Source organism: Notolepis coatsorum, assembly GCF_963971535.1.
Source record: "Notolepis coatsorum genome assembly, chromosome: 14".
Lineage (NCBI taxonomy): Eukaryota > Metazoa > Chordata > Actinopteri > Aulopiformes > Paralepididae > Notolepis > Notolepis coatsorum.
Window position 1 is genome coordinate 113,104,674 of NC_140178.1, and position 22,203 is coordinate 113,126,876.

The following is a 22,203-nucleotide window of genomic DNA, read 5'->3' on the forward strand; positions in this document are numbered from 1 at the left end:
TATAGGTCAACTAGCAGGGCTCAAAGACACTAGGGCGACAGTCTGGCTGATGTTCTTAAAACAGCCTCAAGATAGTAGATGGACATTTCAGCACATCATATCGTGTGTTCTAATCTTGTGTCTTTTCTCTCTTACACACATACACAGCACACACACACAGACACACACAGTCGCACAGACATACACACCGACACACACACACATTCCCTGTGTCACAATACACACATACAATACACACACGTCTGTACACAGACGCACACACACACAGACACACACACACATACACACACACACACACAAACACACATATCTCACTCTCTCTTCATGTTCTTAATGTTTTACATCATATCGTGTGTGGATATCATATCTTGCTTATCTCTCCTCATGTTCTCTCTCTCTCCAATGTTAAATCTACGTATCATCTTAATGTACGTCATGTCAGATCTGACATGATGTGACACGTCATCATATCTGTCATGGGGGCAGGACTGAGAGGGGATTTAGGGACAGGCAAAGGGTTCCAGGGTAGAGTGTTTTTGTTCAAGCTGTGGCGATCATCTTTGACCCATAGCTCTTGCTGTTGACGAACTTCTTTTCTTAAATAAATTACCTATTTGTTACAATTGGAAATATCGTCTCCTGCTGTGTCAAACAACCTTTCCACAACAGTATCATGTACTATAAATACATGGTTCCCAAAGTTTTCAAGGTGCGACCCCCGAAATAATGTGTCAGAGAGGCTTGGAGGCTATACAGTTTCACTATTAATCAGGTTTTAATCTGTTTCGGACATCATCCATACATGCATTGAATTGATTAACCTTTGGTTTATACCAGTGACACCAGTCATGTTAATAATCAGATAACAGTGCTTGAACATATAAATGCATTTTAAATTCATTCACAAAACATCAAAGGCTCATTCAATTTATCAAGTCACGTCACGTCATCAAATCCGTCAAACAGCGCATCTCCTCATATTTTAAACCCAGTTACAATATCACAATAACGTGTGAGTGACAGTGATACAATTAAACAATCCACAGGTTCAGATTCCTCATAATTCATATCCACAATCCACACATAAAGACGCTTCAATTTATGCTTGAATGAAACACAATTCGGGCGCTCTGTTAATAAGCAAATACATCCACAGCGAAGAATATGAAACTAATCAGAGCCAAACGCCCGATTCATTCATTAAAAATATCCCTGCGGGATTCACATTTGCAATGATCCGCGTTATTAAAATAACCACAGTGTATCGCGATCGCGAGCGCCGTATCCGTGTATAACTATGACGTGCATTATTTAGTAAATCCAGGCTGAATATGATTGTCAGAATTTTAGGTATATTATTTTACATTTCAAAAGCCCCCTCTAGAAAAACGAAGCACAAAAACATAATTCCGAATGGTATAATGGGATCTAGACTGTGAGAATTATTTCAGGAAGCGAGCTGCATTTCTTTGCGAGGGCGTGGCCATGCAGGTTATCAAGCTAACTGAACTAAACCCTGCCCTCAACCAGGTTCAAACTTTCTGATATGTTGCCATAGGGATTTCGAAAATCGTGCATCGGGGAACGGAAAGGTCTGGCCTAAGTCAAGTTATCCTGAAAATTATCTGGCTAACTCAGTTAGCCAGGTATGAGGAACGACGTTTGTCTTGTTTACATCAGGGTCCCCCATCCCCCACAAGAATATAATCAGCCCGGAAAATACCATCAACAGTGTATCCCATCAACAGTGTATCCCATCAACAGCGTATCCCATCAACAGTGTATCCCATCAACAGCGTATCCCATCAACAGTGTATCCCATCAACAGCGTATCCCATCAACAGCGTATCCCATCAACAGTGTATCCCATCAACAGCGTATCCCATCAACAGTGTATCCCATCAACAGCGTATCCCATCAACAGTGTATCCCATCAACAGCGTATCCCATCAACTCTAGGGCGTTCATTAGATGGGTGAAATCCTCTTTCAGTGCCTCTGCGCCCATTTCTTAGGCAGTTAGCCTCTCTGGTATGTGCACCATTAGTGTTAGCCACGCATATAGACCTCTTTGCTTTTGGAAAAAAATAAAGTAAAGAAATAAAGAAAATAAATATGATCCTTTTTTATTTTTATTTTTGCATTCGACTAAGAGGTTGGCAGTCGACTACGGCTCCTTTCAATCGATTAGCATTAGTAGACTATTAGACTAATCGGGGTCAGCCCTATTTGAACACACTGAAATAAAATATTTGCTCCTTACTTTTGTGTTGACTTGTTGCCAAATGCCTGTTTTTGGGTTCCAGCTGAGAGGTAGGAGCTGGAAAACATAACGGTTCAATAGCCTAAAGTCTTGTGTAGTAGAGGTCCAAAGTTTATAAAAATCCCATGGAAAATTTAGTGTTTAACAAAGGTCTGTAACAGGGACGTGCACAGGACTTTAGAGGGGCAGGTGCTCAAAGGCTGAAAAGGGCACTACACTTGTGTGTATATATTAACCGAGCGATTTTTAAGGGCCCTTTTCGGGCGGGGGGCCCCCTTTTTATGTTTTTTGGGGGTTTTGGTGATCAAATATTGAATATTGAACTATAATAATCAGTGCAGGAGCTCACTTATCCTTGAAAGACACTTTTATCACTGACTTAAAAGGCCCATATATCTCCATAAATGTTCAGGGGGGAGGGAATAAGTGCTTACCCTACAGACCCCAAGAAGTGCTGTATATTCTGTATTATTTAATATAAATGCATTTTTTATTCCAATCCCGATTTGTATTTGAGATTCCCAAATCCCATCGGACTTGACTTCTTCGTGTCCCTCAATGAGTGTAATACCAGCATTCAACAGTGGTTTCTATCATCATCATCATCATCACCACGCTATGCATAAAATATAATAGGTCCGCGGAGAGGCACGCTGAGGAGGCCGTGCAAACTGCAATGGAATATGGGGCATCTCTCTCTCTTTACCTAATATTTCAATTCTATCCTAACATTTTTCAGTTGGAAGGGCAGTCTATATGCGTAACGGTAAAAAAAAAATTAAAAAAAAAGAATTTTTTCAAAAAGGGCACTTTTTTGATGAGGCTCAAAAAGGCAGGTGCTCAGGCACCCCTTGGCCTCTATGTGTGCACGTGCCTGGTCTGTAATGTGTGTAGTGTACCGCAATAATTCAGCGTGATTATCCAAAATGGCCATCCACTTCCATTAATTCAGACGCACGAGTCAAAACAAATAACTTGTTCGTCTTCTTCTGCCCCTTTCTCGTTGCAATCAGCGCTCATCTGGGATCGCTTTCAGAGCAGATGCTCCTTGGCTACAACGGTGGTCAATCATTTTCGCCATCAGCGGTGACTGGTCAGTTCAGGACCGTTTACAACCGGACGTGGTCACTCGTCGGAACGGCTTGTCAAATGGCACTCATTGGATATTTCGTCTTGTAACTCGAGACCCGAAGCACGCAATAGGTTGAGTGTGGTGACGATCGAAAGGCGGCAAATTAAATTTTCCAACAATGTATTGGTTGATCTGCAAAAAATGCAGCCCGGAGCCGACAGACGAGGGCAGAGTATGCCGAACGTAAAAAGACAGTTTTTACACATTTCCATAGGGTGCCAAACATTCTTGAGGGCTCTATATATTCTGGTTCTCCATCTTGAATAATGGTGAATAGTCTAAACCAGGGGTGTCAAACTCATTTTCACAGAGGGCCACATCAGCATTATGGTTGCCCTCAAAGGGCCAAAGACCGTATAAATGTTAATGTAATGTAAAATAAATGTAGCTACACATTTACATATTGTTAAACATGGTGTTTCTGTATTTATTACTTATTCAAGTTATACATATTGCATATTCATTTGCATAAATGTAAAAATATATGTTAGCTTATGTTATTTTAACAAATAATTTTAGTTTATCAGAACCCCATATTACTCCACCAATCAATGATCAAACCATTCAAGTAAATAACAAAGAAGAATATCATCAAATACAAGCTATGACATTAAGTTTGTTCAAAACCTTTTTGTTACAGTCAAGAGGGGCAGAACTAACACCTGTGAGCTGCAAAGAACACGTGGGACAGATGTAGCAGATGTTACAAAAACAAATGGCTGCACACAACCTTGCAGAGGCCATACATCCAACTAATGGAAGATAGTTTAATTAACTTTAATTAACAGATTGCAGAATGGGTACAGTACAGTACAGCTCAATACACACAATTGTTAAGGGGATGCAGACCAGAGAAAGACTTTCGACTTGTTTACATCAGGGTCCCCCATTTTCAATTTGTAATGAAATTGCTATTATGTGTCTGCATGAACACACAACTGTAACTGTACTCAAAAATAACAAAATAAGGGTTGTCTCAGTTCACAACTATATTGGTCAAGTTTTGGGTGGGACTTGTTTGCGTCCCTACAGCTTCTTATTCAATTGAGCGAGATGCTCGGTTATGTCACACAGCCAGTTTGCATCTGACAGTTCAGACAATATTTCTTCAACCCTTTGTTACCTATTCCGCCTGGATCGTTTTTGTATTTTGGGCTGTAAAATTGTCAAAGAATGTCTGAGGAGTAAGTGCTTTTGGCTTTTTTCCTTTGTTACCTCAGATGTTCAACATACATGTATGTGTAAGAATGTGTAATAACTAAGGCTGTCAAAGTTAAAGCTTTATTAACGCATTAACCCACAATTATTTTAACACTGGTATTTTTTAACCCAATATTAATGTAAAAAAAAAAAAAAAAAAATTTTTTTTTTTTTTTTCTGGGCTCTTGGGGGGCCACATCAAATGACGTGGCGGGCCGGATTTGACACCTATGAGTTTGACACCTATGGTCTAAACAGTGGGTTTTGCTATAAAAAAGAGGACTAGTGACTGAAATCTGTTGTGAACAGAGGATGGTTCCATGACATACAGTATAGCTCCATTTTCATCATATTTGTCAACACAAATTTTAAGAATTGATGATTAAATGTTACATTTTCTGTTGAGTATAGTTGTTGATTTGAATGTCGTAGGGTTTGGATATTTATACTTTCCACAACTTTTCATGGCCTGGGACACAACTTTATATGGTTTTTCCAGGTTGTCCATGACCATAAGAATCACAATTCATATTACAGGGATAATACAAAAGAAGATTTGGACTAGAATGTTTGGGCCAGAGGAATTTTTCGGTTGGTAATTTCCATGAACAATTTAATTTGATTAAAATTTGCATAATGTAAAATGGGATTTCACTCCACACATCAACCATTGCTGCTGTTCTCTAATCAATGCAGCCATCAGGTTTAAATACTGTATAGAGGTTTGGATGCAACTCAGGGATTGTATCTGGCTTTCTGTGTGAGAATTGAGTCGACACAAGCTGAATGTTTTGTGGAACTTGGCGACATCAGAGAGAAAGACATGTGAAGACAGACAGACAGGCAGGCAGAGAGAGACAGACAGGCAGACAGACAGGGAGAGAGACAGGCAGACAGACAGACAGACAGACAGAGACAGGCAGACAGACAGAGAAAGAGACAGGCAGACAGACAGACAGACAAAGACAGACAGACAAAGACAGGCAGACAGACAGACAGAGAGAGAGATGGGCAGGCAGACAGACAGAGAGAGAGATGGGCAGGCAGACAGACCGACAGAGAGACAGGCAGACAGACAGACAGAGAGACAGGCAGACAGACAGACAGACAGACAGACAGACAGACAGACAGACAGACAGACAGACAGACAGACATGCACATAGCTCCAGTATATGCTACTCACCAGAGACAGGTGGACAAAAGTGATGGAGAGGGAGTGGAGACAGACAGCCAGTTAGGCAGACAGACAGAAATCATGTAGATTAAAAATAAAATGCTATCCGTATTGCGATCCATATCCATATCCATTCATCTACATCATTTCATTGAGCTGTATTTACCACAACACAAGGACTCATTGTCCTCTGATGACATCACTGGTAGCCATATTCAAACTCATTAACTCTCAATAACTGTCTAACCAAATGAATATGTGCAACAAAACAGTTTAGATCCTTGTGAGATTATGTGCTAAATAAATCGGGTTGTTTTTCAGTCATGTGTCCCTTTTAATTAATGGAGAAATATTATGCTTTGAACTTAATCGTGGAATTTAAACTTGCAGGGCGTTTGTTGTTGTTTTGTAATTAGGGAGTATTTTGCGAATTAAGGCAACTGAGACTTCTATGTTATGTGTATCTGTATGTCATATATGTTATGATTAATTGAAATCAATCAATCAATCAATACTTTCATTGAGTGTTACAAGGGTGTTTATCAACCGGTGGGTGGCAGCAATGAGCACTCAGCCGTGCTGGTCTGCCGGATAAATAAACAAAGAAGAATACCGGACGTGACGTTACTTTAGCCACGAGAGGCGTCTATTCTTATCGCAGAACGCGAACGCGGAAGCATTGAAGCAAACATGCGTTAGATGAATAGAGGCCCCCGGCAGCGCGCTGAAGGTCCGCTTTTGAAAGAACGTCAGTTCCGAAGAGATTCTGTCGACAACGCTGCGGTTTTCTCCTGGTAACTATGTCTTTTATATTATATCTACGGTATTCTCCTGGTAACATGTCTTTTATATTATATCCAAATGGTTCTTCTTTGCGTAGATGTCGTAGTAGCCACCGTGTATAATCGAACAATTAGTGTCACGTTGCTGCGACGTCAAGCAGTGGTTTTGGTTCAACTTGTTTTGGTTAAGCTGGGCAGTAACTTGTAGTGTAGCTTGCCCAGCTGCGTGATTACCAAACCTAGCCGCATTTCTCGGAGACACACTCTGATTGGCCGACGCCTGTTTCTACACTGGTTAAGCTTAGGCACTCTTCGAAGTTGGTTAAGGTTAGAGTTTGTCTTAGAGCGTGACGGCAAGATCTTTCGACGGTTAAGCTTAGGCACTCTTTCGAAGTTGGTTAAGGTTAGAGTTTGTCTTAAGAGCATGGCGATAGAACGCCTAGTAGTTTGCAGGCTGTTTGACATGGAAATAACAAAGACAGAGCTCGTCACGGATTGGGCAAACGCGTCCAATCAGAGAGCGACTCCGAGAAATGCGGCTAGGTTTGGTAATCACGCAGCTGGGCAAGCTACACTACAAGTTACTCTCGATTAAATATAGCCCAACTACAATGGAAGCTATCACCAGATAAATGTAGCAAGCTACACTACAAGAACATAGCAAAAATAGCTAACTACATCGGCACTACTTTTTTCTTTTTACTTCATGATCAAGTTTCTAAACAAATAGGCAGGCAAAAAAAAGAGTTTGATTGTTTATTATAAAACTGAAACAAGCCCTCGTCTGGCTTTTTGTTCTCAAGTTAGTGCTGGGCGTGTGGGAAGTTGAGAGCAGAGCTCTTCGTTTTTGGCTGACACAATAAACACCTAAACACATATGTTTTAGGTGTTTTTTCAGTCAAACTCATACATTTTTCCAGATAGGACCATGGAGAGGCATTGTTGTTATTGACATCTTCATTGATTGATTGAAAACTTTATTAACAGATTGCAGAACTGGTACAATACAGTACAGCTCAATACACACAATTGTTAAGGGGATGCAGACCAGAGAAAGACTTTCGTCTTGTTTACATCAGGGTCCCCCATTTTCAATTCATCAGGACATATAATTATGACATACATGACATACAGATAGACAGTACTGCTACATCTATACATTTATGACATACCAGATTTGCAAATACAGTACTGTTTGTGATACAAAAAGAGTCCAGAAAAGGGAGTATATACATTTGACGTAAAAACTGTACATTGGAGGAGGTTGGGTGGGGTTGTGTGTGGGGGGGGGGGGGGGGTTGGGGGGGGGGAACACTGTACAACTGTACAAGCAAAACTGTACATTGGGATATTCATCAATGCCATCAGCCCTGGAAACATCGAATCCCTCTGCCATTTCGCGCGGACTGGTTCATGTAATCTGTTAAATAAATGTTTCATTCATCAGTGGTCTGTGTTTTGATTTTCACTTCCTGATTTGCGGAGCTGGAGCGGCATGTCCCGCCCTATCCTGCCTCTGATTGGCCTACCCGAAAGGTTTTGGCCTAACCTTACCCAATCGTGAGTCGTCATACTCATATCTAAACCAACGTCCAATCTTTCGCCGTCGACTAAAGACGCACTTCTTCAACCATTATCTGAATAAAAAAAAAAAAAAAAAAATCTAACCCTAACTAACCGTACTGTCATGCACTTGTCCTAATAAACTAACCTACACTGTAGCACTCAACATTTTGATGAACATTGTTGCTCAGCTGATAGAGTTGTGCCCTTCCTGATGGCTTGTCGTACAGAACTTGTAAGTCGCTTTGGATAAAAGCGTCAGCTAAATGACTAAATGTAAATGTAAATGTAAACCAACCAATCATAGTGGGTTTTCTCAGGGAGTTTTTTCCCCCCACAAATCTTTATTTAGTCTGTTTCTCCATTCAGTAAGGGAGGTGGTAGCTGGTAGCCTAATGGTGGTAGCTGAGCAGGTGAGGCCTGGCCTGGTGGTGGTAGCTGAGCAGGTGAAGCCTGGGCCTGGCCTGGTGGTGGTAGCTGAGCAGGTGAAGCCTGGGCCTGGCCGCCTCTATACTTTAGGCAAGTGGCTTGTCCTTCCGCGTTCCCGTTTTGCGCTCTGATTGGCCGCGCACGTTTCATGTGACATGTGCGGCAATCGTGGGACGGGCTGGGCGATATGGCAAAAAATCATATTGCGATAACGATATGATACTGTTATCATATTTCTCGATATCGATAATTATCGAAGTTGTTATAAGTAAAAAAAGAAAAAAATTTAAACAGATGTATGTTTATTTTGCAGCAATTCTTTGTCGTTGCTGCCATCTTTAGTGTTCACTCCAGTTCTCAGGCTGCAGCTGGTTTAAAAGCGAAAGTAAACCGGCTTCTCTGCTGGCTGTGGCTCCAGGGGAGTTGAACAGTTCTGGCTCTGCTAGTTTATTTTCGATCTTTTGGCGCTTTTTTGGTGGACAAACCACAGCACATGTGCACCGTGACTCGTGACTGGAGTCTAGCTCTGCTAGCACACATAGCCTACTGTGTACAGACGGCTTCAAACTGTATTTTAAATTAGAAAGCAAACAAAATAAATGGACGAGAAAAATAAATCTCAATTTGGTCAGTATTGTCATTTGGACAAGCAAAGCCATTACTTTAAGTTGCAGGCAAGAAAGACAAGTCTGTCCACTGTCTCTGGTTTTAAAACTGCCCTGTTGCAGGTCAAAAAAAAAACGATTTTTCGATCTTTTTTTTTTTCCGATATTCGATATCGATTATTAAAATATATCGCGATATTTATCGTTATATCGCCCAGCCCTAGGTTAAGATTAGGCGTTCTTTCGAAGTTGGTTAAGGTTAGAGTTTGTCTTAGAGCATGGCGATAGAACGCCTGGCCCGATTCCAAACTCTAACCGTAACCAACTGCGAAAGAGTTGCTTAAGCGTAACCTGTGATAAACTAGGCGTTCAAGTTCAAGTTCAAGTTCTTTAATAGTTGTCATACAGAAGTACAGAATACTTTCATACAAAATGCTTCTTACTGTTACGCTCCAGAGACTGTGCTAGACAAGATAGTATCAAATAACATAATAACATAATATAGCGTGAATTTAGAAGAAGAAAATGAGGTCACAGTGTTCGGTATAGACATATGTACAATGTTCTGAGTTACCATATAATATACAATACACAATACTATGCAGTGTACTAATGTACAGTACTATCTAGTGCAAAGCAGAAATGGGATGAGGTACAATTTTAGGTACAATTTACAGTAAGGTGTACGAGTTGTAGTGCAATCCTTCATCCATAAATATAAAGTGTGGGGAGTGGGTGCTACAGTGTGTTTGTTTAAAGTGGGTGTGTGCTATAGTGTGTGGAGTGGGTGCTACAGTGTGTTTGTTTAAAGTGAGTGTGTGCGTGTGGATGTGTGTGCTATGTGCGTTTGGTGGTTGTTGCTGTGTAGTGTTCATTCATTGTTCGTTTAGCAGCCTGATGGCCTGGGGATAGAAGCTTCTTCTGAGTCTTTCTGTGCTCGCCTTGAGACTCCTGTATCGCTTGCCTGACCGCAGCAGTTCAAAGAGGCAGTTGTTCGGGTGACTGGAGTCTTTAATGATTCTCTTAGCCTTGCCCTTGCAACGCTTGTAGTAAATGTTCTGGAGGGTGGGGAGCCCCCCTCCAATTGTGCGTTCGGCTGAACGTGTCACTCTTTGTAGTCTGCTTTGGTCTTGTGCAGTGCTATTCCCAAACCAGGAGGTGATGTTGCCGGTCAAGATGCTCTCTATTGTACATGAGTAGAAGTTCTTAAGGATCTTCTGGCTGACTTGGAACTTCCTTAGGCGCCTGAGGAAGTAGAGGCGTTGTCGTGCCTTCTTCACAACACTGTTAATGTGTGTGGTCCATGTCAAGTCCTCGGATATGTAGGCTCCGAGGTACTTAAAGCTGTTGACTCTCTCAACCGGTGCCCCGTCGATGCTGAGGGGGCTGTAGTCCTTGACCCCCGACCTCCTGAAGTCCACAATCATCTCCTTTGTTTTGCTGACGTTCAGGGAGAGGCTGTTTTCCTGGCACCATCCCGCCAGGACCTTGACCTCTTCCAGGTAGGCCCTCTCGTCGTTGGCAGAGATCAGGCCCACCACCACTGTGTCGTCAGCAAATTTGACGATTGTATTGCTACTCCGCTGAGCCACACAGTCGTGTGTGTACAGGGAGTAGAGGAGGGGACTCAGAACACAGCCCTGGGGGGCCCCTATGTTGAGGGTGATGGATGAGGAGGTGCAGTTGCCTGCTCTCACCACCTGGGGTCTGCCAGTCAGGAAGTCCAAGACCCACTGGCAGAGGTCATAGCCCAAGCCCAGGTCCCTGAGCTTGGCTATGAGTATGGAGGGGACTATGGTATTGAATGCCGAGCTGTAGTCGATGAATAGCATTCTCACATAGTTCCCCTGCCTCTTGTCCAGGTGTGATGCTGCTGTGTGCAGCACATGGGATATGGCGTCCTCCGTGGACCTGTTGGGGCGGTATGCAAATTGCAGGGGGTCCATGTTGATGGGGAGGGAGGAGCAGATGTAGCCCTTTACTAGCTTCTCAAAGCACTTCATGGCTATGGAGGTGAGAGCTACAGGGCGGTAGTCGTTGAGGCAAGCAGGCTTGGATTTTTTGGGTACAGGGATAATAGTGGACTTCTTCAGGCAGGTGGGGATGACAGCCTGTTCTAAGGACAGGTTAAATATGTCAGTGAATACTGGGGCCAGTTGGTCGGCACAGACTTTTAGGACGCGGCCGGGGATGCCGTCTGGACCTGCTGCCTTCCTGATATTCACTTTTTTAAAGGTCCGCCTCACCTCATGCTCTGTTACCCTGAACACTGCGCCTCCATCAGCAGCCGACCCCCCCCCCCCCATTGCCGAGGCTTGTGAGCTGGTGTTGTTATTACCAGCATCAAACCTCGCATAGAAGGTATTGAGGTCATTTGCTAAGGAGATGTCACTGTTCAGTTTGAGGGAGGCGCCTTTGTAGTCTGTCATCGTTTTGAGCCCCTGCCACATAGCTCTAGAGTCAGCTTGTTCAAACTGGAGTTCAATTTTATCCCTGTAGCGCCGTTTGGCCTCTGACACTGTCCTCCTTATGTTGTATCGCGCCACCTTGTGGTCATTCATGTTGCCTGCCACTAGGCCGTCGTTGTATGCTTTGGTGCGCTCTCTCAGAGCTTCACGGACGGATTTGTCTACCCAGGGTTTTTGATTTTGGTAAACTTTCATTTTGGTAGTGGGGATTGTTTCTTTCACCCTAGTACAAACATAGTCCAGCACTGTCTCCGTGTAGACATTAATGTTATCTGTGTCGCGGAACACATTCCAGTCTGTGTAGTGAAACACTAGGTAGTTTGCAGGCTGTTAGACCTGGAAATAGGCGCAAAACTTGCCGTCCCACGATTGGCGCACATGTCACATGTCCAGAAACGTGCGTGGCCAATCAGAGCGCAAAACGGGAACGCGGAAGGACAAGCCACTTGCCTAAAGCATAGACGCGGCCTGGCCTGGTGGTGGTAGCTGAGCAGGTGAAGCCTGGGCCTGGCCTGATGGTGGTAGCTGAGCAGGTGAAGCCTGGGCCTGGCCTGATGGTGGTAGCTGATAGGGGTGGGACGGTACGCATCCGAACCGTGTACCGTTCGGCACGACCTCCACGGTTCGGGCGTCCGTGTATTGTACGGTTCCGGGGATGCGCAAATAAAAAAAAACTTCATTTGGCACGGAGCCGGGAGAGGTGAGCGCTGGCTGCAGGCAGCAGCAGCAGCAGCACTGCAGCCAGGTGCTAGTCAGTTTGTGTAAAAATGGCAAGCACAATATAAATCAATCTTCATTACGACTTTAAAAACATAGCCATTAACATTACATAGGCCTATACATATCTTGCCATAGCGTTAGCAGTTTGTACAACACGACGCACGTTTTAACTATGGTAGCACTAGCCCCAGCTAATAGTCAACGAAATGTTACCGTAGCTACTAGCTAGCAGAGGAGGAAATGAGAGTCTGAGAGGCGGGGTGTTTAAAGACAATGATAGGCGTTTATTCAACATCCAAGAAGGCTAACATACAACTGTGTTTTACTAACTACAACCGGGACTATTGCTGCTTTTTCGTGCTGCTTGTTGATGTTATGAACTCCTCCTAAACTGATGGTCCCACACGCTAAAATGTCCGTGGGGACCCGCGCCAACCCATAGATAGTTCCAACTCACCGAATTACGTAATCCACCACAGACAGTTGCACTCAATATTTAAATAATGTTAGTCTAAATAAATGTAGACAGATAATGTACGTATTTTAAAAATAGAATGAACAGAGCAGTGTTGTTTTTAAACAGTACAGTGTGTGTGTGTTAGTTTGATGTATGTCAGTTCGGTCTTTGTGTGCCAAACATTATTTAAGGCTGTAAACACTTCCTCCTCATGGTAAAATGATGTGCCTGATGTCAAACTTATTATTTTAGGCTATATATATTTTATGCTGAATCTGGTATTTTTGGAGTTAAATTTTTTTTTATAAAAAAAAGATAACTATATCGAACCGAAAACCGTGACCACAAAACCGAGGTACGTACCGAACCGTGGGTTTTTGTGAACTGTCCCACCCCTAGTAGCTGAGCAGGTGAAGCCTGGGCCTGGCCTGATGGTGGTAGCTGAGCAGGTGAAGCCTGGGCCTGGCCTGATGGTGGTAGCTGAGCAGGTGAAGCCTGGGCCTGGCCTGATGGTGGTAGCTGAGCAGGTGACGCCTGGGCCTGGCCTGATGGTGGTAGCTGAGCAGGTGAAGCCTGGGCCTGGCCTGATGGTGGTAGCTGAGCAGGTGAAGCCTGGGTCTGGACTGGTAGCTGAGGCTGCTGGAGCCAAGTAGTTTTCACATACAAGGAATTTGCTTTGGTCATTTTTGGTGCCACATTAGATAATAAAATAAAAAGGCGGAGTAAAATAAAATGAAATATGAACTAAGATAATTATGATAGAAGCACAATATAATATCATTCTGAAAAAAAAAAAAAATAGGCCAGGGCTGTTCAACTGTAAAATAAAGAGGTGGAATACTCTTGTCAGGACCGCTCCATTATCATTCAAAGCGGCAGTAGAACTCATTCAGGTCGTTGGCTAGACCTGATTGATTTGAAAAATGTACTTCCTTGTGTGACGTCACTTCAAATACGGCTACAAAGACGCTCAAAAAGCAAAAGAGTCGAGTCGAGTAGGTAGTGGTACCATGCAGACTTGCAGTGGAAAAGCAGCATAAGAGAATACTTCATAATGTTTCATGCAATTAAAAATGTAATATAATATATATATATATATTTAGTACACATGATTTATTTATTTTAAATAACACAGTGACACTTTTCTTTTTTGATAAGAAATCCAGCCATATTCCTTTCATTGTATTTCAAATACTGCACTTTAATTTCAAGTGGAGAACTAATCTTTCCAGTAAGAACTGACAATCAGGGAATTTAAACATTGTTGACATTGTTTTTTTGTTTATTTTATTCCTAATCTTTGAGATCTTTAAATGTTCCCCAATAAGTATCACTTAGTTATCTTTTTAGGTGTCTTGCGTTGAAGTAAGATCTTGAAGAAACCTCAGTGTGTGATTCCTTTTGTATCTCTGCATTGTCATCTTCCAGGTCCCACATCTGCACGTCGCAAGGCCACCTCAGGTCACGATGAGCTCCCAGCGAAGACCCGTCCTGCACCCCAAGCCTCCCACCCTCGCCGCGGCCAGCGCCATCCCTGCGCTCTTCGTGGTCAGCCCCACCACGTCTAACGTTGGACACCCGCTCAACACGCTCCTGGTGAAACCGCCCGTCCGCGGTCCTCCCCACACGACCCCTCAGCGGAGGGAGATGCACCGGCCGGCGTCTCACAGCCTCGCCGGAGGGAAGGGCGCCACGGCCTCGCAGGGTAAGAACGGGACCGACGGTCGACTGCTGCTGGTGGAGAACGAACAGGCGCCCGGCTCCAGCTTGGCGCCGCCCAGGGTTCGAAAGTGGACGGTGCGGATGCAGGAGAGCAGGATGCAGGAGAGCAGGATGCAGGAGAGCCTGGACTTGGACGCGTCGTTGTCATCGCTCCCGACTCTCACCCCTCCGGCCAACCCGCTGTCCAGCATCAAGCTGCTGCCCATCAAGCTGGTGCCTGTGAAGCTGGTCCTCATCAGCACCATGGCGCCGCCGAAGCCCATCCCGGGCGAGTCTCAGGAGGACTTCCTGCGGAGGGTGAAGAAGACTATGAAGGACAAGGAGCTGACCCAGAGGAGAGCCTCAAACAACTGGAGGCCCATTCGACCCGCCGTCCAGGACCAGCTCCAGGGCATGGAGACACAGGTACAGTTGACTGTGACTGGTCTAGGACCAGCTCCAGGGCATGGAGACACAGGTACAGGGGACTGGGACTGGTCCAGGACCAGCGCCAGGGCATGAAGACACAGGTACAGGGGACTGGGACTGGTCTAGGACCAGCTCCAGGGCATGGAGACACAGGTACAGGGGACTGTGACTGGTCTAGGACCAGCTCCAGGGCATGGAGACACAGGTACAGGGAACTGGGACTGGTCCAGGACCAGCTCCAGGGCATGGATTGAATTACTGAAATAAAATAACTTTTCCACGATATTTTAATTTATCGAGCTGCACCTGTAGACAGTGGACGTTGGCACTAGCTGTCTTAACTTACCTAATTAATACTCCAGTCTGCAAAAATACGACACAAATCAGCCAATGGGAGCGAGGGTCTGGAGAGTGTGGGTCCGCAAAGTGTCGCGGTCCTGAATGTGTCGGTGCTGTGGTCCTGCAGATGGATACTATTGCTCGGCTGCGCAATGCATTGGTTTGTGACGTCGCCCGATTTTTTTATTTTAAATATAAGAGGGTATTGGAACGAGGCATTAAATTAACAACATTTAAAACATTTTTTAAATAATAATCTTTGAAAGATAAAAAATTTAAAATACATTTATTTTTATTTTATCTTTGAATTGCAGGACATTGTTTTGTTGTTGCGGGACGCGGGACAAACGGCCCAATATCAGGACTGCGAGTCGCGGGACAGGTGGTCACCCTAGACACATAGCCATAATATGGAATATAGAAATAACTCCCTGAAAATCATGAAATATCGGAAAATCTGTCCAAAAAGGCTGGCATTCAAGCGCTAAATCTGGCGCCCCCTGCTGGCACTCAATGTGTTAAGGAATACCATCTCTTGGGGCGGCGCACCGGTCTAAGCGCTCGTCACCAACGCGTGAGACACCTGTATTGAATCCGGCTGTCAGCATTGCCTCCGGCTTGGGCCGGCCGTCATACTGACTCAATTGACAGTCAGCGGGAGGGGAGTCGATGGGTGGTAATCTGGTCGTTGTAAACAGCGACTCCTACAGGTTAATATGCACAAATTGTGCATATTAAAATAATAACGACTTTCCTCTAGTGTGGTCCCTACTCCCTTTTTTGTTTACTCTCATCAGGGACATTGAATCCTTGTGTTGTATTAATAACTTTTTTTACTGTATGAAGCACAATCTCAGGGGGCTCATACAGAACCAAGCAATGTAATGTACATGTACCTTATATGTGACAAAGCTAAACTTGAACTACAGCTCAATGAAATGATAAGGTAGCAGCCCCTATAATATAAGGCAGGGGTAGGCAACCCTAGGCACGCGTGCCTGCATAGGCACGCCGGGGCATTTTCATTGGCACAGGGGGCAGCATTAAAAAAAAAAAAAAAAATTAATTATACTTTTTTTATTTTTTTGCTTTGAAATATTATAGTGAAATATTTTGTACTGTTGTCGCATTTATCTTGTTGAAATCCTCCCACAGTTTTTTTTTTGTAAGTCTAGTATATCAAGGAGGCTTTTCTCTGTAGCTCAGATGTTTTGTTTGAAGGCTTGCCAAACAAAGAGACAATCAAATCAAGGATAAAAAATATCCCCATGTCTAGAGCTGCCGCGGTATTGATTATTTCCTTACCGCACAAATTTGCAAAATATTTCCTACCGCCGCGGTTATTACCGCACGCACACAAAAAATAAAAAAAAAAAAGTTTGAATGCATTTTTTTTAGTAGTAGTCTACTCTTTATAGCATATAGCCTGCCTCTAGTCTAAATGTCTATCTTTAGAGGATGACTTTGCAGCATGAATATTGTTTGGGATTCGGCAAGCACGCATTAGTTATTGAAAGTGAAACACGGATTCGAAGTTTCCCCTCTGGTCGTGCGCAGTTCACTCGGTGTCGCGGGCAGGGGTGGTTACCCCTAACCCCCCCGACCCTTTCTTATTATTATTACTATAAAGTTACTACTTTATAATAAAGGCATTCGTTTTGTGGCATTGACATTATATAGTTATACGTTCAATAACATCAGCGTATTTACCGGACCATAGCAAGGCAAGCAATACTCTATTCATATCTCAGTTCCTTTCTTTGCTCAGAGCGTGCTGAGTTGTCCCATTCTGCGGTCTGTTAATAAAGTTTTCAATCAGACAAGTGTATAGAACGAAGGGCTTTTATTATAACATTCGTTGCAGACAGTAAAATCATTATGTCTCGTTTAGTACTCCTGAGGAGCGATGGTAGTCCACTCCGGCGGAGAGTTAAAGCTAACGTTATTAGCCGTGTTGTGATGAGCTGACATTCAGGACGTAAAAAACTAATACGCGCTTGCCGATTGGTGGTAACACACTGCATGACGCTACAACGTGTGACGCGTCTCTCTTCTGACCAATCAGTGGTCTGCAATGTTTCACGTGACTTTTCTGGTACCCAATAGGGTCGCTTGGAACCTCGATAGAGGAGTAGGGTATATCTGCAGAGCCGCAAGCCCAACGAGAGGAGGGTAATTTATTATTATTATTATAAAAAACAGCGGTGACGCGGTATTCAGCCTACTCTGCGGTGGCCGTGATGTAACAGCGATACCGCGGTAATGCGGTAATCGCGGCAGCTCTACCCATGTCAGCTTGAAGTGTCGAGCGACGCATCAACGAAATGTCAGAAAATATCCGAGAACAGCAAACAGCTGGATTAAAAGATGCTCCGGTATGCAGCTTAACGTGACCAACTACAGCCCCCAGATAACGGAGCTCAGTAAAGCAAAACTGTTTGTCTGCATTGCACCCCCGCCCCAACTCAATGGCCGGCCGGCCCCGCCTCTCTCTCTCTCTCGCTCTCTCTCTCTTGCGCGCACAGGGAGGGGCAGGGGGAGGAGGAAGGAGGGGGGAAGGACACGTGGCACAGCAGGAGACAGGACATTGGACGAGAGGCCAGGGGGAGGGATTTGCAAAGGGTGAGGGACAGGACTTCTGCATGAGGCTAGTTAGGCTTCATTACTTGGATAAAATTGTGAAGTTGATTTATGTGTGTATGCCTCTGACGTAGATCCTCTCTTTTTCTCTGTCTCTCTCTCTGTCTCTCTATGTCTGTCTATCTCTGTCTCTCTCTCTGTCTCTCTCTGTCTCTGTCTCTCTCTGTCTCTCTCTGTCTCTCTCTCTGTCTCTCTCTCTGTCTCTGTCTCTGTCTCTCCCTCTCTCTCTGTCTCTCTCTCTCTCTCTCTCTCTCTCTCTCTCTCTCTCTCATCCTCCATCATCTCTCATCCTCTAGAAGGCCTCTCTAAACCTTGTCTTGTGGCGAATATACACAGTACAGAGTACACAGTACAGAGTTGTACAGAGTATACAGAGTACAGAGTACACACAGTACAGAGGATACCTTTACTGTGCAGCTGACAGTTTGTTTCATCTCAGACATACCATCAACACCTAAGGTGGGGAGAACCCGAAAGAATACCTGTGGAGGCGGGCGTCTACCGGTACATACTGGAACCCCCAGATTGGAACATGTTACGTCACTGTTGGCAGGGGCCGGTTTGAATATAGGTCTGTTCAGGTCTATCTCTCTGGTATCGGTATTGCCCACTCTACCTCTTGCACCGTCGCCATCCACTGACCCATACGTCTTTACCTCGTCCTTACCGGCCACCTTTTGTACCTCTGTCATGATTTTATTGAGGTCGTCACTATTACATTTGTAGGCGTAATCAGGCTGCCATGGTGGTATGGTATAAAGGTTATTCTGAACCCATTCACATTCCAGACCGTACCGCACCTTGATGTTCCCCTGCTGGTTGATAGCCTCCACTACACCTGCCTCTATCACTGGCACACTACAGTCCATCTGGCCGGCCTTCATAGATGTTATGGGCGAATTCCACCACACGTTGAACATCCTTTGGGGTGGCGCTTGTATGATGTTATCGGGCCAGTTCGTTCTCTTGTCCCATTCCTTGTTACGAAAGTCATATTCCATCTGATATCCTGTCATGACAAAGGGGAATTCGTCATTAGTCCTCCTGGCAACGGCGATGAGACCCGTAGGCATAGGGGTTGTAACCTTGGTTCCACCTATGTCGGTCTCCGTTACGCACTGGAAGTTTGCATACTCGGCTTCCACTATCATAGGCTTGTAACAGTCATAGTCCATTAATAGCCTTTGTAGATCATTGGGCTGCCACTGTCCCTTCATGCTGTTATAGTCTGCATAGTACCAGTCATACTTCACAGATCCCTGTGTATGTACGGCTCCATTGGGCTGTTTGGGGACGGTGTTTGATTTCCATGACTGCATCGTGCTTTCATTTAAGAGTCTTTCATTGTGGAAGAAGAACCTCCTTGTGGATGTTGTGATCACATGTCCGTCTCTCTCATTCCATATAGCCCGATTTACAATCGGGACCAGAGGTGGTATCGCGCCTCCACCTCCTGCCGGTTCACCTACCGGTCCCCCTGCTGGATATGGGACAACATCAACAACATCCGTACCCTCGGGCCCGGTATCGACCTGAGTAATATCCATTTCGATTACACCATCGTTCGACTGAGGGGTCTGAGATATTGCCGTTTCTTCATGTCCTACCGTCTCACCGCGTATCCGTTTCGTAGGATGTCCGGTGTTTTTGGTGGGATCCTCCTCTTCTCCCCTCCTCCGATTGGCCTATCCTGTACAGTGGGATAGCCGGTGGAATGTATCGTGTCTTCTAAATTCCCTGACACTAAAGGAAGTATCCCCGCAACTCCTATCTTTATACGGTTCCTCCCTGCGATTGGCCTATCCTGTACAGGGGGACGGCCGGTGGAATGTATCATGACTTCTAAACTATCTGAAAAACGATCAACCAACAGAGAACCATGATATTCAAAAACGGTACACTATTGATGATGAATGTAACAGTCTGATATAATTATATCGTAATAAAGACATCAAAACAAATGGTATTGTCTGTATTTTATTATGACAATAAATAAAGTATAAGCCTTACATTCCTCATAGTTATAATGACAGCTGGAATAATGGGTGGGAACTAATATTCAATATCATTTGATCCATTATCTCGATATATATCACGCCCATGTCAACAGAACTTGTAGGTGTCATCACAGCAGCCGGTATCACATATACATGAGAAAGAAGATAATGACAACAGTATGGCTTAGTCCCATTTCCACATCATACGGTTATCTTCCCTCCCGGTGTAGGCCTTATCTTTGACCCGTCAGAGTATGTAGTGTCTTTGACCGTCAGCCATACTATTGAGTTCAACGTTAGGGCCGAGGGTGTTATGGAAGCACGAGCAACGTAATGGGCTGTATAAATATGTCATTGTCCTTCAATTAAGAATCATTAACGCAAAGGTATTCGTCTGTATCCTATTCACAATAGGATATTCAACAACAGTCATTTAATAAGACCACGTCAGCATGTCAAAGAGGTCATATTAGAAGACATCTGCCATCTTCCATAAACTAACTATAGACTGACTTCAGAAGTGGTGCAATGTACCCATCTGCCTGAGCCTTATATAGATGGAAGGCAGTGAGCCACAACCACTAATCACACACACACACATGCAGAGAGAGAGACAGAGAGAGAGAGACAGAGAGACAGAGAGAGAGAGGATCTACGTCAGAGGGCATACACCCATAAATCAACTTCACAATTTTATCCAAGTAATGACCCCTGATATAAGGTATTGCTATTTTTTATACTACAGTACACAATTTCATGGAGCTGTAAACTTGTAAAGTATAGTAATGTTTCTAAATACGTTCACGTATTGTGAAAGTGGCTCAGGACGTAGAGCAGTCGGATGGTTCCCCGTTCGATTCCCGCTTGCAGTGTTAGTTTTGACGTGTGTAGCGTCTTCAGGGTTTGCACAAGGTCCTTGAAGTGCTTAAAGTGCTTGATTTCTTTTACAAAAAAAAGTCTAGTCATGTAATTCCTTAAACGGCCCATTTTTTTAACAAGGTGCTTAAAGTCATTGAAAAAATCAACCATTTGCATTGAAAGTTTGTTTGTTCATCCATGATAAAAAAAAATCTGAATCAAGAAATATAACTTTTTAATCTAAAGTTATAACTAATTGTCGGAAATTGGTTTTAAGCCATAAATATTGGATCCAAATTCTATATTAAAAAAAATTCATTTAAAAGTGCTTTTAACCCTTTCACTGCGACAATACACAGAAGGTTAACCCTTTCACTGCCACACGACAGCAGGTTAAAACCGTCGGTAGTGATGGTAAAGGGTTAACCTTCTGTGGTGTGGCAGTGAAAGGGTTCAAATGAAAAATAATGCTTGGAAAAGTACTTGAAAGTCCTTGAATTTCATTTTGCAATGTCTCTGACTGTGGGAACCCTGCGTCTTGTTGTCCGTGTAGCGGTCCTCTTCGTCCACCATGGCTCAACCTCAACACAACTTCCAGGAGTTGGAGGAGTCGTCAAAGGCGCTCAACGACTTCATCCTGGGCAGCAAGGCTGACCATACAATCAGCCAAATGAGAGACGACACGCAGGCCTACATTGAGCGACCCGTGGAAACAAAGATGGCTGCCAACAAGATTTTAACAGGCAAGTAATACACAGGGTTCACACAAGGTCCTTGAAGTGCTTGAAATTCAAATCAACCATTCGCATTGAACGTTCTGTTCATCCATTCCATGATAACATTTATCTGAATCAAGAAATATAATTTTTTTTAATCTAAAGTGTAACTAATTGTCGGAAATGTACATATTTGATCCAATTTTATTTAATTTTTTATAAAAAAAACTGCATTTAACCCTTAGGGGTCACGCTGGAGCTTTGAACCCGTCGGCGGACAACAAAAGAAATTAGAATCCCTCTTAAATGCTCAAAAAGGACATCTTTTCAGAAATCGATAAAAATAGAAAAATTGCCATTTCTAGTGCTTTGACATGTAAGGTATACGTCCCCCAACTTGCTAAACCTAATACGAATTGTAAATACGTTTAATTCTTGCTAGATGGCATGATTGTAATAATCTCCATTTGCGATAAGAACTACAATCGCGTCACGAAACGCACATACATCGACGCGCGCACACACACAATAGCGGCGTGTGCGCTGTGAATAGGTGTTACACTTACACCCCCGCAGAGGCGTGAGACTGGTATCAGAGCCTACCCCCCCATCCAAATTCTAAACATAATAATGTATGAATTATCTGTTGCAATAATATCCACGGGACTCGACTTTTTGCAGTCGTTTCTCCTCTCCTGCGTGAGGAGTCTGAGGACATTCGCGGACATTCT

At 43.9% G+C, this 22,203-nt stretch overlaps 1 protein-coding gene across 1 annotated transcript in view; it reads left to right on the forward strand.

Moving 5' to 3' along the window:
• Positions 1-6,467: 6,467 nt before the first annotated feature.
• Positions 6,468-22,203, forward strand: part of LOC311240721 (uncharacterized protein) — a 61,697-nt gene continuing 45,961 nt past the window's right edge. Inside the window, exons 1-3 of the mRNA XM_084329295.1 lie at positions 6,468-6,562; positions 14,221-14,919; positions 21,310-21,499. Of these exons, the coding sequence (XP_084185421.1) occupies positions 14,260-14,919; positions 21,310-21,499 (850 nt within the window). The 5' untranslated portion in view covers positions 6,468-6,562; positions 14,221-14,259. The remainder of the gene's footprint in view (positions 6,563-14,220; positions 14,920-21,309; positions 21,500-22,203) is intronic.